General features: G+C 41.5%; 1 protein-coding gene across 9 annotated transcripts in view; it reads left to right on the plus strand.

Annotated features, from left to right (window-relative positions):
* ARHGEF9 (Cdc42 guanine nucleotide exchange factor 9) overlaps positions 1 to 18680 on the plus strand; it is a 242546-nt gene that overhangs the window by 79154 nt on the left and 144712 nt on the right. For 3 of the 9 annotated variants that reach the window (XM_078064907.1, XM_078064909.1, XM_078064908.1), the window contains exon 2: positions 10728 to 10907. The exons of 4 other annotated variants lie outside the window; for them this stretch is intronic. In XM_078064907.1, the coding sequence (XP_077921033.1) occupies positions 10728 to 10907 (180 nt within the window). Of the gene's footprint in view, positions 1 to 10727; positions 10908 to 18680 lie in introns of those variants that run through there. 2 more of the 9 variants (XM_036089214.2, XM_036089216.2) reach the window with 2 other exon arrangements.

An 18680-nucleotide genomic window follows, 5' to 3' on the forward strand; every position in this document is an offset into this window, starting at 1 on the left:
TACTGTAACTCCTTGGCCTGCCTGGAATCTAATACAAGGAGAAGCCAGGAGACAGTTTCAGAGATTCTGGTTTCTTCCAAATGATCCAGTGCAGTAAGAGGAAATTCTTGTATTTCAAACTTTGGCTCTAGTAAGTTTAAGACACTTGTTTCAATATGATGTATGATTCAAGATCACTTGGGCTGCTTTTTAAAAATTCTGTGGTGATTCTGAGCAGCAGGTCTGTGGACCACACATTGAAAGACTAGTCTAATGGGTTCGAGTCACCTGGGTGATGCCAAAAGATCCCAGAATAACTTGACAGTAAGTACTATTTCCAACGTTTTGGACATTCAAGCTTATGTTTATCAGATTGGGAGGTGCTCTGGGTGGGATACTTCTCTAGCCAACAGGATCATGGTTGCTTGGTGGTCCAGAAACATGTGTTCTCTGTGATCTGTCCAACCCTTGACCTATTTGGCTGCATTTTCTCTAAAGGACTCGTTTCTTCAAAAAGACCAAACTCTTAACATCATGAACTTTGGAGAAGTAGCTGGGTCTCACTTCATTAACTCCGCAGCCTGTTAGGTTGAGCTAGTGCCTGAAGTTTCGTATCAGAAGAGTCCATTGCTAAGGTCCAGACCAAGCAAGTAACTCCACTTCCTTCATATATGTTTGGTCACTGTTACAGCTAAGATCACATGTACCTTCTTTGCAAGAAGTACAGAAAGGTGTTGTCCTTTGTCTATAATGAATGAGAAAATGTCCTTTTCTTGGGAAGCTTATCTGGGATTCCCAAACTTTTAGGTCCTAACAAGTATGAGTTGGCTTGTGACCAAAGTACATATTGGCCTTTGGTTCAGGTGATCCATCTTGCTCTTGCTGAACCTGACTCTCATCTAGGCTCACCTTTCCAAATCAAGCCAGTCCAGCTGGGTTTTGTGCCTGTCAGGTGTTGCTGAAACTAACCATAGATCTTTCATTTTCTTTTCTTTTTTTAATGTATTTATTCCAGAGAGAGGGAGGAGAGAGTGAGAGCATGAGCCAGGGAGGGGTCAGAGAGAGAGGGAGAAGCAGACTACCCGCTGAGTGGGGAGCCCGACGTAGGACTAGATCCCAGGACCCCTGGGATCATGACCGGAGTCGAAGGCAGACGCTTAACTAACTGAGCCACCCAGGCACCTCAGATCTTTCATTTTCTTAAAGTGAAAAATGGATGGTACAATGGGACATTGAAGGAAGCTGGTGCCCAATGACTCACAAATCACATGAACAAAGTAGGAAAAAATGATCATGTCATGAAAAGATGATATTTGCAAAAAAAAAAAAAGAAAAGATATTTGCATACTTCCTTTCAGTACATTTAGAGCCATCATCACTTGAATTCATTATATATTCTGCTCAGAAATGAAATTATTTAGTTATGGGTGATAGCACCACCCAGGTTAAAGCTGAAATCAGCCAGGTGTGAACTATTAAGTCATAGGGAAAAGAAAAATCAATTCTTGGGATTTAAAAAATATTCATAGTGTTGTTTTTCTTACCTGCCATCTTTTCTCCTTTCCCTGATGACCTTCAAGCACCTGTGCACATCTTCAGCAAAAACCAGCAGCCTACCCCACAAGCTACCTGGCCATAAATTCTATCAACAACAGACTGTCCTATAGACCACCTGTTACATATTATGTAAATAATTTTCTTAGCTCCATAGTATGTTCTGCAACCTGACAGAGATGCTAATTCTGTTGTGATCTGCCTCAGAACTTGCCTGATTTTAAGGCTCAGGTTGTAGAGGCTAAAAACAGGGCTTTTCATTATGAATTAAGCAGATTGTTTAGATCTACTGTTCACAATTGTACACTCTGGTTGTTTGGAGATTAACACTCTGGTTGACAACTTGAATAAATCCATATTGCCTTATTTTCTTATCCTATGTAGAAATTAGTGAAAGAGGCAAAGAGAGAAAGGATACAAACTGGAGTCATCAGGTGAGGGATTAACGAACAGGCAGGTCAAGATCACGCAGCTGGCAAGAGGCAGCATAGCTCCAGTGTTCCTGTACTTAGCCATGGCTAAGGCTTTGGCTGAAGCAGAGGCACGGAGGTAGGAGTACATCTGCCTGCAAGAGGATCAGTTTGGCCAGAATGGAAGGTCCCTGTCAGGGTAAAGATAAGGGTTGGATCCATAAGTGGGACATTGAAAGATTGACAGGAGAGAGTTGTTGAGGCTTCTTGAGTGTGGATAATTGTACCAGCAAGGAAGATTTGAGAAATGCATCATTAAGGAGTAGCTTTAAGGGGGAAAGAGACCGTGGGCAGCAGCAAGGCCAATTGGGAGGCAACTTGAGGTGGTAAGAGCCAGACATAGGATGGGACATTGAAAATGAATATAAAGGGTCATATCTGAGAGAGAGACATGTGGAAGTAAAAAACGACAGGCCAAGAAGAGGAATCAGAAATGGGAAAAATTAGGAAGGGGGGAACAGGGGCATATGATGAGTTTTACATATGTTTTATTGGAGGTGGTAATAGGCCATCCAGTGAAATGTGGAGGAGGAAGTTGGAAATATGGGACTGGAGGTGAGAGAGCTGATGTCATGGGAGAAAGATGATTTCTCTGACTTTTGAATGGGGTAGTCAAGGGCTAAAGTGGAAAACCCATTCCTCAGTTTTCTTAGACAGTCTGACTAGCCTATGTCACCAGCAATGCCTGAATGAGTTACATTCAGGAAGGGACTAGTCAGCTCCAAGTTCTCATTTTCCTGAGTAGAGAGCAGTAAAAGTGTCCTATCAAGCACAAAGGAGGGTGAGAAGAAATATGCTGTAATAATGACATTTCTGTTGTTTGAGAAGCTGAAATGTTAGGCTCAATAGAAAGCTAGAGCTGGAAGCAACTTAAGAGGGTGTCTGTCTGGTTCAAGTCTGTAACTTGACTGATAAAGAAACTGAGACAGGTAAATGACTTGCCCAAGATCATTCAATGAGTTACTGGCAGAGCTTCTTCCAATAGGCAGTCTTTACTGTACACTGTGGTGCTTCCTAGCTGTTGTTGGGACAGCCTGGGTCACACCTTTCCAGAAGTGGGGAAGATTATTGTCCTTGAACACTGGGCAATATAGCCAGAATCTATTTACAGGGCTGCATTAAAAAGACAATTCAGGAGAGAGAATAAAATCTCAGTCTATTTTCGATGTACTTAAAAGGAACAAAGGAAAAGATTTTGCTCTTGTCCATGCCTAGCTTTTGAGGGATGGGATCTTCTGAGAGGATGGGGATAAGCACCAACTGACAAAAACCTTGTAGAGGCAAAAATGCCTCAAGTCCCTTCTTATCCTCCTGTGAAGCTTCTCAGAAGGCAGGTGCAGCTCAGCTATCTTCATGGAAATTGACACATTTGCTATTCTGCACAGCACATTTTTATTTTTTAACATTTTTCCCTTCTGCTTCTTGCCATTAAAACTCTAATATTTCTGGCAGTCACCCAGGCTAATTAAATAACTATTTTGGGGGTGGTACTGTTCAACTAGAGGGCCAAGAGCAAAAAAAAAAAAAAAAAAGGAAGACAAGTGTTAGGGTTCTGAATAACTGGGATCCCGGTTTTTTTTTTTCTATGTTGGCAAGGCCTGGCATTGGGAATACTCTGTACATGACTCAAAATATCCTTTCTCAGATATACCAACCACTGAGGAAGACCTTTAGGATAGGCAGGGAGCCCAACCTACAGGGTGGCATGGCAATCCCTGGGAAGAATGAGGCATCAGGAGAGGCAAGGGTGAAGCCTAGACTATGAAGGTCCTCCAGAGCAGTGGTTCACCAAGTGTGTCTCTGAACCAGCAGCATAGGCATCACCTGGAAACTTGTTTGAAATGCAAGCTTTCAAGTCCTACTTAAGACCAACTGAATTAGGGGCACCTGGGTGGCTCAGTCAGTTAAGCATCTGCCTTCGGCTAAGGTCATGATCCCAGGGTCCTGGGATTGAGCCCCGAAGCAGGCTCCCTGCTCAGTGGGGAGCCTGCTTCTCTCTTTCCCTGTGCCCCTCAACCCCCCCTCCTCAGCTCATGCTCTCTCTCTCTCTCGCTCTGCTGTCCCTCTCTCTATCTCAAATAAATAAATAAAATCTTAAAAAAAAATAAAGACCAACTGAATCAGAGACTCAGACTTGGGGGTCTAGTAATCTGTGTTTTAACAAGCCGTCCAGGAGGTTGAGAACTACTACTCAAGGTCATTCACAGGGTGGGCTGGTATCCCTGGAAAGAGAAACCATCTGGGAGCCTTTTCTCTTTGCCTTCTGGTGGGAGATTGGCAAAAGCAAAGTTATAGAGTAAGGGCTACTAAAGATTCAAATCTGCTCTACCACCTACTAACTGGGTGACTATGGGCTACTTGGTTAATGTCACAGGTTATAATAAGAATATTAATGCTTACCTTGGAGAGTTATAGAGGCTGAGATCACAAAGCCCCTTGCACAGTGCCTGAGATATGTTTTTAACAAATACAAGTTTTTCTTCCTCCCCATTTTACTTTGTCACTTCTTCCCTGCCTTCTTTCCTTCCACCTGAAAGGGCCCACAGGCTACTCCAAGTTAGCTGTAGACACATGCCACATTGTTGACCAGAGACCAGGCTTAGAAGTCAAACTCTTAGAGGTCAAGCCTCCAGAGTATGGTAGTCACATTTTCAGGGTAAAAATCAGGGAACATAGGTCTGAGAACAGATATATCTACTTATAGTATCAGTGGGATAGAATATTTGAAATTAAGATTATCCTGGGAAATCTAGACAAAAATAAATAGGATCTCATTCCTCTTTTAAGAAAGATATAATGACTTCCCCCTCCTCATCCTCTTATTCATAGCCAAAAGTGTCTTCCGTGTAGGGGTGCAGAAAACTGTGTGTCCCACTCACTGGCAAGTGAGCAAGAGCCAACGTATATTTGGTGCTATACCTGAAGTGTCCTGGGGATTAGGATTTATTTTGTTAGAAGTCACATCAGCACTTTCCCAAGGCCAGGAGCTATTTGGGCACCTTGCTGGAGTAACTCAGCACCATCTCCTGGCTTTATGTTGGGCTTGCAGGATAAAGGGGTGGGGACAATTGGGAAATTAAGGCTTTTGCTGGGGGGAGGAGTATAAAACAGTTTAAGATATAAAGAATTTAACCCCTGATATAACCACTCTCAAATGGCCTTTTCTTGGCTTTTTTTCCTTTTGTAGCTCTGTACTATTTGATAATATGATCAGCTCCTGCTACTTAAAATTCTTGTCCTTCACATTGGTGAGATTACACTCCTTGGTATCCTAATTATGTACTGAAAGCTTCATTTTGGTTTGTTTCTCTGGCTCCTCTTCTCTTCCTGACCTCCCATTATTGCTATTTCCCTAGGTTTCTGGTCTTCTTTCTTAGCACTTTCTTACAGGGCAAACTTCTTTGGTTTCTACAATTTCTGGGCCATTGACTCCAAAACCTATACAACTATCTCTCCTGACATCTCTTAAACTTCAAATCTACCTGCATATGCTGCTGGCCCCCTATATTCAACACATTGAAGAGAAAATTTGTCATCTCTTTTTTCTCCTCCCAAACAAGTATTTCTTTTTTTTAAAGTTTTATTTTTTATTATTTTATTTTATTATGTTATGTTAGTCACCATATAATACATCATTAGTTTTTGATGTGGTGATCCACGATCCATTGTTTTCATATAACACCCAGTGCTCCATGCAGTACGTGCCCTCCTTAATACCCATCACGGGGCTAACCCATCCCCTCACTCCCTTCCCTCTAAAACCCTGTTTGTTTCTCAGAGTCCATAGTCTTTCATGGTTCATCTCTCCCTCCAATTTCCACCCCTTCATTTTTCCCTTCCCTCTCCTAATGTCCTCCATGCTATTCCTTATGTTCCACAAAGAAGTGAAAACATGATAATTGACTTTCTCTGCTTGACTTATTTCACTTAGCATAGTCTCCTCCAGTCCCATCCATGTTGATGTAAAAGTTGGGTATTTATCCTTTCTGATGGCTGAGTAATATTCCATTGTATATATGGACCACATCTTTTTTATCCATTCATCTGCTGAAGGGCATCTCGGCTCTTTCCACAGTTTGGCTATTGCTTGGCTATTGCAGACAGGGAAAGAAACAATGAATGTTGGAGAGGTTGTGGAGAAAGTGGAACCCTCTTACACTGTTGGTGGGAATGCAAGTTGATACACCACTTTGGAAAACAGTGTGGAGGTTCCTCAAAAAATTAAAAATAGAGCTACCCTATGACCCAGCAAACAAACATTTCTTCATGTAACTTACCCTCATGCTTTAATCATCACACTTTGGCTTGAAATACCACCTCCACCCCCCAAATCAACTTTGACTTCCTCCTTTTCCTCAAATTAGATTTAAGAGCCTTCAAACAGGACTCCAGGCTGCTTTTCCATCTGTCCTTCCCCAGCTCCCCGAAACCCCTCTTCCCACCCTTTTCCAAACTCTACTACCTGTTTGCTATCAAATTCTCCATAGTCTTTACCTCTGAGATTTTATTTAATCTCATTCCTCATTCCTCTGCCTCAAGTGCTTTTCCTTCTCCCTCCTGTATCTGTTACAATCCTACCCATTCTTTAAGGCCTATCTTTCAGTGTCCCACAAAGTTATTCTAGAGCCCAATAGCCACATATATTACTCCCTTCCTCTGAAGTCTTATACTAAGCCAACATATACCAAGCATTGTAATAGGCACTGTACATCTAGTGCTCAGTTTACCCTATCTATAACCCTGCCTGTGAGGCAGGTATTATTATCCCCATTTTATGTATGAAGAAACTGAGGCCCAAGTTTGTATAGCTTGAAACTACTGTCCTTGGCTTTTGTGATATTGCGCTTCCTGGTATCCTAATTACATGCTGAAAGTTCCATTTTGGTTTGTTTCTCTGGCTCTTCTATTCCTCACCTCCCATTGTCACTGCTACTTTCTAAGTTAGGAAAGTCCAGAATTGAAGCTAGGTTTGCTTGCCCTTAACCATATTTTCATACTGCTTGAAGGACATTCACTGTTAGTACCTGAAGTGCCTTTGCTCTTCAAGTAAGGACTGTGCCTGAATCATAGTAAGAAGATCCCTGTATACAGTCGTGGCTCACTGAATGAGGGTTGGATGGAAAATAGATGAGCAAAGTGCATATTTATCAAAAATTGTAGCAAGTTAAGTCAATCCTATACACAAAAGGGAGATTTGAAACCAATTTCAAGCCCAAATTTAATTCACTTTATTTATTTAATTTAAATTTAATTAGCCAACATATAGTACCTCGTTAGTTTCAGATGCAGTGTTCAATAATTCATCAGTTGTGTGTAACACCCAGTGCTCATCACATCACGTGCCCTCCTTAATGCCCATCACCCAGTTACCCCATCCTCCCCACTCACCTCCCTTTTCACAACTCTCAGCTTGTTTCCCGGAGTCAAGAGTCTCTCATGGTTTGTCTCCCTCTCTGACTTCTTCCCATTCAGTTTTCCGTCCCTTCCCCTCTGATCCTCTGCACTATTTCTTATATTCCACATATGAGTGAAGCCATATGATGATTGTTTTTCTCTCACTGACTTATTTCACTGAACCTAATACCCTCCAGTTTTAATTCACTTTTAAAACAACTCAGAGGATGGGCGAGTAGCATACCCTTATTCCTGCTTATATTTGTGACTGGAGAGCACAGGAGCCCCATACAGCTACCAGCCTCTTCTGGATTAGCTCTTCTCTCATGTCTGCACACATATCCATCAACTCTTGGTTCAGTATGTTATAATTCATGAAGCAAGTGGATATGCAGAATTATTCATGTTTAACAGGTAAAGAAACTGACCCAGTGGCACCATAGTTTATAAGAGCAGATACCCTAGAGCCATACTGTAGCTGCATTTGAATTATGTCTTTAATACTTATTGTTTGTAAATTTGGGGAAATTATTTAACCTCTCTGTGCTTCAATATCCTCATCTATAAGATAGGAATAATAATACTATTTCTTCAAATGGCTGTTGTGAGGCTTTAATGAATTAATGTGTGTAAAGTGCTTGGAATAGTGCCTGACATTATTAGTTAATATTAGCTAATAACATCACCATCATCATTACAACTTTAGCAAGTAACAAAGGAAGGTCTTAAATCCAGGTGTTCTTTTCTACCTTCTCTATCTATGGTATTACTTTGGGAAAAAAGTGGTCTAGGAGGCTGGCCATCTGATGATTGTAGGCAAGTTACTCCTGCTATATCATACCTGATCTATAAAATGAAGGCTTAAGGGTGATGATCTTTGAAATGCTGTTTAGTTCTGACTGTTTTTGATTCCAAGTAGGCCCTGGCAACAGGCTTACCAGTTGGTTTATGGCCACTGGATCCTAGATTGGCCTTGGCTAGGGTATAGCTGGGCTCTATGATCTGAGGGCCCAGGCAGGTCCACTGGACTAAATGGGGACAAGAGTGAGCCAACTGCTGCTGGGAAAAGCCAAACATGAAGTTGCTAAAAAGATGACTGCACTGTAGAAAGAGCACAGGCAGTGGAATCAGCCAGACCTGGGCCTAGGGTACCTCAGACAGTATCACAGATAGCATCCTGAGCAGAGGACTAGTAATTGATACCAAGATATGCTTGACCTTTGGTAAAAAGCCAAGATACAGCTTTAAGCCACAAGCCTTCATGGTGCTTTGAGTTGGGGCTGTATGTGCTTTTTGAGCTCTAACAACACCAGTTGGAACCCATATGTGGCAGGAGAGGGAGATTTTCTTTATGAAGATTTATTCTGTTAAGGCCAGTGACCAGCAATTCTCCACTGAGGCTAGAACAAGAAGAAATTGACTTTTAGTGTAATTGGAAGAAAGCAGGCTCAACATAAAACAAAACAACTTTTCATAGGCAGGGCCACTGGTGACTAAAGGTGGCTGTCCATACCTCTTTCTTTGTAGTTCTTTACGAATAGGAGTCATCTGGTTTCTGATATTATGGATGGAGTTCTATGAGTTCAGTGTAGCTAATGAATAGACATTGTTAGTATGGTATGATGGGTATTAGAGCATATGCTCTCAGAATGCCAGGCTCCATAATTTATTACTTGTATGATTGAACAAAGGATAGGTCACCTATCTGAGCCTCAGGTTCCTTATCTTTAAAATATGGGTAATAGTGAGACTTAGTCATTCAGTAAGGATCAAGTGGTGCAGTAGATATGAAAATACTTTATAAATAGTAAAGCATGAGGTACTTGAAAGGTGGTGTTATAAAAGGCCCTATTGGAAATCTCATTTGCATCCATGCTGAGGAGCTCCCAGTATGCCTTACCTGACCAACAGAATTACTTAACTAAGTCAAAAGATCAGTATGTGGGTGTGTTTTCATATGTATGTAATGTGTTATGTGTTAATTTCATGACCATAAGGTTATTCTCCAGTTGGTATATTGAAAGGCAGTCCTATGTGAGAGGATGCATGTTCCATATTCTGTCTCTGTTATCTTTGAACTGTTTTGTCTTTGGTCTCGTGGAGCTACAGTTACCTTGGGGAATCAGTCCCTCCTTAAAGCAGACTGATAGAAAAATTGACTTCTAGAGAACATGTTCAGAAATTTAATGCTAGAGAAAGTGTTCTTGAATCTTTTGCCTTGACAGGCCATATGTTCTTTGTTCTGGGATCTGTTTCTCCGAATGCCAGGAAGATTGATGGCCCATATAGGCTGGAACCAGTTGGGGAAAAAGGAGAACAAACAACACAGGGGTCAGGATGGCAACCAGAAAGAGAGGCAGACTCTTCCTCCACCCTCATCTCCATCACTGTGCTTAGACTAGTGTTGTGAGTGTGTGAGTGTGTGTGCGTGTGTGTGTGTGTGTGTGTGTGTGATGTGGCACTGGGATAGATATCATCCTGTTGTTGTGTGTAGCGCAGTCCTACTTGCCACAAAGTTTAATGACCAGGGTTAAGGTCTTTGCACAGCCCCTGCCTTGCTGGATGATCCTGAGCTCACCCCTTAACTTCACTGTGGCTCAGTTATGCCATCTATCAAATGGAGGATTCAACCTAGACTCCTTATGTATCTCACAGGGTGGCAGTAACAAATCACTGAGTGAATCTGTGCCAAGGCTGAGTTTCATGGAAGCAAGCCATCACAGAAAGCCATATTCTTTCATACCCATGACCTCTCTGGATAGCATCATGTGTGGGTGAGAACAGGAGGCTGCAGGACTGGAGTCCATTGTGTGTGAGGAATGCCATGGTCTGTAACCCATGGGGGTGGGGTACAGTGGTGTTAAATAATATACCACAAACTCTCAATTGGTCAGTTCCAAGGAGGAGTAAGTAAAGGGGAGGAACACAGGAAATTTAGAGCAAATATGTTTGAGCTTCATTTTAGTCTTTGATTTCAACCTCTTCACCCATTCCAGACCCAGGGCTGCCTTGAAGCACCAAAGGAAGATGCACTGGAAATTTCTTTCTTCTCTGGGGAAAAAGCTCATGAGTAGGAATAAAAGCATGAGGCCTGTGTAGTCCATATTCACATTCTGGGCCATTCCACCCACTAGCTAATGGAGAGTTGACAAGTATTGTTTGTCTTGTGGTCCAGTGGAGCTTGTGCTCCTAGTGCCATCTCCCTCTCCCCAACCCTTCACCACTAGTATGTCAGTTTTTCCATAACTAGTAGAGTTCTGTGGGTGGGGTAAGGGGCAAGTAAGGTAGCCAGCTGTGTGGACTGAACACATTCTCATTTTGTCTCCTAAGCTGATCACTGGAGATTCCATCGTTAGTGCTGAGGCAGTATGGGATCACGTCACCATGGCCAACCGGGAGTTGGCATTTAAGGCTGGCGACGTCATCAAAGTCTTGGATGCTTCCAACAAGGATTGGTGGTGGGGCCAGATCGACGATGAGGAGGGATGGTTTCCTGCCAGCTTTGTGAGGGTGAGTGTCAGCCTTCACTCTCCTCTCCTCAGCCTTCACTTTCCTCTCTTGTCTCCTTGGCTACCTGCCCCTGGCTTTCCCCTCACCAGCCTTTGTTCTTCTGCTCATTTCTCTCCTGGTGGCTCCTCTCACGTATACCCTCCCCCTTTTTGGTCTTTTACCCAGGACATGGGCCTCCTTTAATCTTTTCCCTTCTAATTTTGAGTCTTTTCATTTTTCCCCTTGTTTATTTTAACAATCCCCATATTCTGTCTGCCTCCTGCCTCCTGCCTCCTACCTGTTGTGACTTTGTACAAATCACTTCCCTTTTGGTCTAGATGGTTTTTGAAGACTCTTTTAACTCTATATTGCTGCGAACTTACGTTTCTTACCTCTCTTCTTTTCTGCTTTTATTATTTTCCTTGTTTCCCCTCTTTTGTTCTTTCTTTTTATAGATCCCTCTCTTCCCGTCCCCTCCCTTCCTCACTCCTCTCTGCCTCCTTTGCCTTCTTTCTCTTATTTAGGGAAGTGTGAACAACCCTGTGTGTTGTCTTCAGCTGTTAATGTAAGAGTGTGGGCTTCCTACCCTCTCAGGGGCTACAGTTTACTGATTGCAGATTTTACATTGAGTCAGGTGGCTGGGATCTAAGATGTGCTGAGGGTGGGAAGCAGGCAGCTTGATAGTGCTTGTAAGACCTTGGCCCTTTTGACATTGTGCCATGAAGAACCTGGCCGTTAATGAAAGGGCCTCTTGAGAAAGGGCTCCTTAGCAGTTTCTGCTTCCTCTGGGTTACCAATTGGCAAGATGCTATGGGGTAAGAGCTCTGGCCTGGAGTCCCAGCTCTTGGGAGTTATGAGCTAGAATCTGTTCTTTGGTATTTGTGAGCTCTGATTTTCCCCATCCACAAAATGGTGTTGATAATTCTTTTATGCTAGTGGATATCACAATGAATGTGATAATGTACATGGAAACAACTGTGTAGCAGTATAAATACCCAGGCTACATCAGGATGTCTTATGATCATACTTACCATAGCCTATCACCTTTTGTCAGTTTCTTCTGTAAGATACCTGATGTCAAACAAAAGATGAGAGTGGTTTGGGCTCTTGGAAGATGAAGGGCCTCAAGACTACAATGATAATATTGTGACATGAGTGAAGGAGCAGTTTGTTTGAAATCAGACAACCTGAAATGCAATTTCAGCTTTACTACCTCCCAACTCCATGGCTTTTGGCAAGACTTAATTCCCTGAACCTTGATTTCCTCATCTGAAAAATAGGGATAACAGACGTTTTATGATGATTAAATGAAATCACATAAGGGAGTAAAGTGTTTAGCGCAGTGCTTGCCACACAGTAGGTACTTGGCAAATGGTAACTTGCTTTATCATCATCATCATCATCCTCATTATCACCACCACCACCACCTTATTAGCCCCAAAATGTGTATGTATCAAGGCTGGCCTTAATGGTTAAAAGAGGCTTCCTTCCTTGGAGGGCTGTAAACCCAGGAAACACTGTTATCTGGTTGGAATGATTTAGGTGAGGACAGTACTCAGAAGCAGAACCATGGCCCTTTGGGATGAGTGTGAGGTCCTGTAAAGAAATAGCTTGTGTATCTTCGGCTAACAGATCCTTCTTTAAAGGAGGGACTAAACTGCACCCAATGTCACCCCAATTCAAAGGTATTTCACTTTCTGTGAAATGTCATTTTTAAAAAATATTTTTTTTATTTATTTGACAGAGAGAGAACACAAGCAGGGAAAGCAGCAGAGGGTGGGGGAGAAGCAGGCTCCCCGCTGAGCAGGGATCCCAGGACCCTGGGATCATGACCTGAGTCAAAGGTAGACACTTAACCAACTGAGCCGCCCAGGTGCCCCAAAATATCATTTTTATAATAAACAGTAAATCAAGGGATGGGGCAAAATGATGGAGCAAGGCAGAATGACTCAGGGAGGCAAAAAGCAAAGCCAGGCTTTAGCTTATTAATGAACTGGCATTTATGCTTCTACATGCAGGGTCAGGAGAAGTGTTCCTCTAAGCACACGGTCCCAGCAGCCACTTGCATGGACTGAAGCTGACCTTTGAGAAGGCTACTGGCTGACTCAGGCATGCATGGTATGGAGTCTAGCCTAGTGGTTTTCAGTCTTGGCTGCATGATGAAATAAATCACTTGGGCAGCTTAAAAAAAATCCATCAAAACTCAGTCTCCAAGCTAGTTAAATCACAATCTTTGGTGTTAATAACCACTGGTCTATACCAGCACAGTCCAGTAGAAATATAATGTGAGCCACAAATATAATTTAAATTTTTCTAATAGCCACAGTAAAAAAAAAAAAAAAAAGTAAAAAAAAATGCAGGTGAAATTAATTTTAATATATTTTTCTTAACCCAATGTATCTAAAATATTATCATATAACACCATATATTATCACTATGAACATTATTAATAATATATTTTTTCTAAGTATTTGAAATCTGGAGTGTATTCTATACTGACAGCACATCTTCATTCATATTAGTCACACTTCATGTGTTGATTAGCCACATGTGGCTAGTTGCTACTGTATTAGATAGCGCAAGTCTAGACTGAGGACTGTGATAATAGATCAGGACCGTTAATGACAGGGCCCAAATCATAACTTAGAGATCAAATCCGTCTCCTATACCAATGTTTATTCTTTGAGAAACTAAGATAGCATTGCATGTTGCCTGAAATTGTATTCAGAATGAGCATTTGATCATTGTGAACCTTTGTTTAATAATAGTTGAATGATCTTCACATCTCTACAGGGGAGTACCATAGAACCTTAGGGGCCAGCTGTTGTGGTATCCCCAGTAAAAGGAAATGGAGTCAGGCTGTTGCATGAATGACATGAATATTGTCTCACAGGTAGACCTTTCAACTCTCCTTAATGAGTATTTATGTTTAGGTTTACATTTCTGGTAAAATTCTGTGATACTCAAGGTTTTGAATGATGGAGGTTATGTAGGCTCTTTCCTAGTAGATATTTTTAAAATAAAATCACTATCTCCATTCTTCTACATTGATTTTTGTTGGGGGTAGAATGGTCTTATGGAAATGGTACTAACAATATTAAGAAATAAGAGACCTGAGTTCTAGTCATAGCTCTCCCAACCATTAGGTATATGATCATGGGCTTTTATTTTCTCCATCTCTGAAGCACTCTCTAGAATTTATTTAAGCTCTGACATGTCTAGGTAGGACATTGAGAGGAATCACACTGAACTATTGAATCTTCATTAGTGTTGATGTAGTTGGTAGGTAGATGGGTGGTTTTCTGGGATACTGTACCTTCATGTTATGGGACAATTGCCTGCTTTATCCAGACTCACTGGGAGCTGAGATTCAGTAGCTCCTTAAGAACATCATCCCTAGGTTATTTGGCATATAACATGAAAGTATAGTAGGTGGAAAAACAGTTTCTCCTGAACTCCATATCAACTGGACGCCTTTGTAGATCATTGAACCAACTTGGTCACTGGGGTATCCCCATTCCCTACCTGGAAGTCCCATTGTTGTGTGAGCTTCTCAGTCCTAGGATGAATAATCAAGGGTGCTTACGGTGGTTCTGTCCAAGCTAGGCCTACCTTTTATTAAGCAGATTAAAATTCAGTGTGGAATCTAAGAAACCCAGATCCTTTTTTTCCCCAAGTTTTTATTTAAATTCCAGCTAGTTAAAATACAGTGCAATATTAGTTTCAGATGTAGAATTTAGTGATTCAGCACTTATATACAACACCCAGTGATCATCACAAGTGCCGTCCTTAATACCCATCACCTATTTAACCCATCCTCTCACTCACCTCCCCTCCTGTAGCCATCAGTTTGTTCTCTATAGTTAAGAGTCTGTTTCTTGGCTTGCCTCTCTCTTTTTTTACCCCATGTTCATTTATTTCTTAAATTCCACTTATGAATGAAATCATATGTTATTTGTCTTTCTCTGACTGATTTATTTCATGTAGCATAATACTCTCTAGCCCTATCCACATCATTGCAAATGGCTGGATTTCATTCTTTTTTATGGATGGGTAATATTCCATTATACACACACACCACATCCTCTTTTTTTTTTTTTTTTTTTTTTTAGAGAGAGAGAGCGCATGAGCACGGGGAGTGGCAGGCAGAGGGAGAGGGAGCAGCAGACTCCCCACCAAGCAGGGAGCCTGACAGAGGGCTCAATCCCAGGACCCTGGGATCATGATGTGAGCCGAAGGCAGACACTTAACCGAATGAGCCATGCAGGCACCCTCCCCACATCCTCTTTATCCATTCATCAGTTGATGAACATTTGGGCTCTCTTCATAGTTTGTCTATTATTGATAATGCTGTTATAAACATCAGGATGCATGTATCCCTTTCAATTAGTAATTTTGTATCCTTTGTGTAACTACCTAGTAGTGCATTTGCTGGATTATAGGGTAGTTCTACTATGAACTCTTTGAGGAACCTCCATACTGTTTTCCACAATGACTGTACCAGTTTGCATTCCTACCAACAATGCAAGGGGGTTCCCCTTTCTCCACATCCTTGCCAAAACCTGTGGTTTCCTGTGTTATTAATTTTAGCCATTCTGACAGGTGTGAGGTGCTATCTCATTGTAGTTTTGATGTGCATTTCTCCAATGATCAGTGATATTGAGCACTTTTTCATGTGTCTGTTGGCCATCTGTACGTCTTCTTTGGAAAAATGTCCATCCATGTCTTCTGCTCATTTTTTAACTGGATTATTTGTTTTTTGGGTGTTGAGTTTTATAAGTTCTTTATATATTTTGGATACTAACCCTTTCTCAGATATGCCATTTGAAAATATCTTTTCCCATTCTGTAGGTTGCCTTTTAGTTTTGTTGATTATTTCCTTTGCTATGCAAAAGCTTTTTATTTTGATGAGGTCCCAATAGTTTATTTTTACTTTTGTAAGAAATCCAGATTCTTGCTTCAGTTGTGCTGTTAGATGTGCAGCTTGAGCAGTTTCCTGTACATCTTTGAAACTCAGCTTTCCTCCTTGTAAATTGGGGATAATTGAGTCTTGTGAAAATCCTTTGTAACCTGTGGTATGTTCGTTACCTATAATTAGGAAGTTTGATCCCATTTTGGCTGCTTTGCAAGAAATTGCTAGGTATATGTGTCTTCTATGCAGTCAAATATCTGCCTCTCCTGTTTTTCAGAATTTTATTTTGTGTATGTGTGTGTTCTCAGATTTTCTCCCTTCTGAACACGGGATAAGGCTTCACAAGAGCATTGCAGGAGTTGATGTACCTTACCAGCAGCTGGTCAGGTTAAGTAAATTACAGCTTGCTGAACATCGGTTCCCATATCTAGCTGTTGACAACTTCAGCTGCTTTCCTGGGCTAATTTCCTCCCTGGGAGCTGAAAGCAAGCTGCTGGGATATGATTGTACCAAGAAATTGCAAATCCCACCCCCTACATGCTGACCCCTAACCTCAAATCATTCAGGCTTCTTTTCTTTGTCGCTGTGTAAAAAAGGACTTTGTTTCTGACTCTGAGCCTTGGCCTGGGGAGGATATACTCCCCACTTGAGGACAGGATGAGTACAAGACACATGACAACCTGTTATTGGTGGTGGTATGTGAAGTCCGTGTGATAAAACATGGTTTTGGTCAGAAAGTAAAGAGCCCGTTCAGATGTCATCAGCATGTATTTTCCTTGTTTCTTCAAATTCTAGATTTCTCTGGTTTCTGGCCTGGCTTGAGGCAGGGGATGAAAGGATGAGATAATCGGTTCATTATTGTCATTCCTTGCAATTGTACAGATCAGATGTCATAGAACTAAAACTTCTTCTGTTTATAGGGAAGCTTACTGTTTCAGAGTGTTACTTGGCTTTTAATTATGTAGAATCTCTTTAACTGCATTTTGGGAAAGATTTTCACTTGTATGAAACCCTACACTCATAGTAGATTTAGAGATGGACTCATCTTGGTCAATAGTGGCCAACTTAGGTGTTTGTAGGGTCTACGCCAGTAACTTACATGAGTAAAGCAATCTGAGACTAGAGTATGCATGGGTCTACATCCAGTTGGAAAATCTATGCCATCTAAAGTGAACAAAAGTGATTTGGATTGTTCTCACTGGTGAGGTAGGGTGTAGGAAGGAGGAAAGTCCAGTGGGCTGAGATCTTCCAGTTTTTTCAAGAAAATCCAGAAATTGGATTATATGTAAAAATCTCCGTATTTTTAAAATGTTGACCAGTGATTGACTTTTTTTAAAAGAAACACTGTGAAGGACAAATGGAACACATCTGTGGGCTAAGTTGTCTCTCCAGGTCCTAGCTTGTGAACACTGATCAGCCAGACCTCATTGTATAGATTCTGAGGAGACATAAATCCAGAGGATGGAAGTGACTTGCTTACTCATATAGAGAATTAATGACAAAGGCAGCACTTAAACCTAGACCTCCTGAATCTTAATCTCAAAATCTTTGTCTAGTAAGTACAATGTCTAGGCTTCCTCAGGTATGATTTCTATCATTTTTTTTTTCCTGTGAATGGGCCATAATTTCCTGTTTCTTTTATGCCTTTGTATGCCTGGTGTGCCTTTCTGAAATTTTTTTTTGTGTTAACACTGGGCATTTTGAACATTATAGTGTGTGGTAACCCTAGTAATCAGATTCTTTACCTTCCCCAGGGTTTGCTATTGTTGGTTGTTGAGGGCTGTTGTTGTCTATTTGTTTAGTGAATTCTCCAAACTTTTTTTTTTTTTTTTTGGCCCCAGACTGTATTCCTTGTCATGTGTGGTCACTAAAGTCTCTGTTCTGTTATCTTATTGGTCAGCCTGTGAACTGAGAGAGATTTCTTTAAATACTAAACCAAGAAAAAACAATAAAAAACAGCTAATGTTCTGGCTCTGAGCTGGGGCACTTCTTCAGTACTACTCTGGGCTGCCCATAGCTCTGCCTTAGTTTTCTTTTCCTACTTTGCTGCTTGCATGGAACCCACAGATCCTCCAAAAGTGCAAGCCTACAATCCTGTCATGCTTTTTCTGAGCATGCATCTGGTCCAAGGCATGTATCTTGTGCCCCATCTTCCTCAGTATGTACAGTGGCCCTTCCCAGTCCTTATTCTCCCAAGAAATGTCTTGTTCAGTCTCTTCCTTCCTGTCTTGTGTTGGGTCTGTTCTCTGTTCTCCCCTTCTGCCATGCCTAACTCTATGTGATCAGGAGCAATGTATATCTTTAAATTTTTCAATAGAGGCAGTCACAGGCTAGAAAGCCACTTCAGCCCAAGAGGGTCGGGGTACAAAGCAAAGGTTACCCTCTGTCTCTGTCCTTCAGGGTCAAACAGGTGAAAACACATAGCCACAGTTATTTTAAGAACAAGGCAAGGCCATTAGTCTGGCACCAGCAAGTTGCATGAGGAATGTGGACTACCTTCCTTTCAGCTGCTGGGGAAATGGGGATAGTAGACAAATGAGCAAAACTGCCTCTACATTCTCTTACCACATTCTAGCTTTCTCTTTCTACATCAAGAAAAACCCTGGTTCCATTAAGTTTTGGATCAGATTCTAGAATTCTGAAAACATTGGTTCTGTCAGTCTTTCCAGCTAAGGATTGTTCCAGTGGAGGGACTGATTTTTTGTGCATCCTAATCTACAATTTTTAGTGATGTTATGCCCCTCTTGAATCTTAATCCTATGCTTTCTGGGCTATAGAACAATCAGGAATGGATATACTTGGGCTGCTAGCAAGACTGTTAACAATTGAGGACCTACCTCCCATTCCAGGCTAATGGCAACAGTGTTTGCTTTCTTGTGATG

This window comes from Halichoerus grypus, chromosome X (assembly GCF_964656455.1).
Source record: "Halichoerus grypus chromosome X, mHalGry1.hap1.1, whole genome shotgun sequence".
Taxonomy (NCBI): Eukaryota; Metazoa; Chordata; class Mammalia; order Carnivora; family Phocidae; genus Halichoerus; species Halichoerus grypus.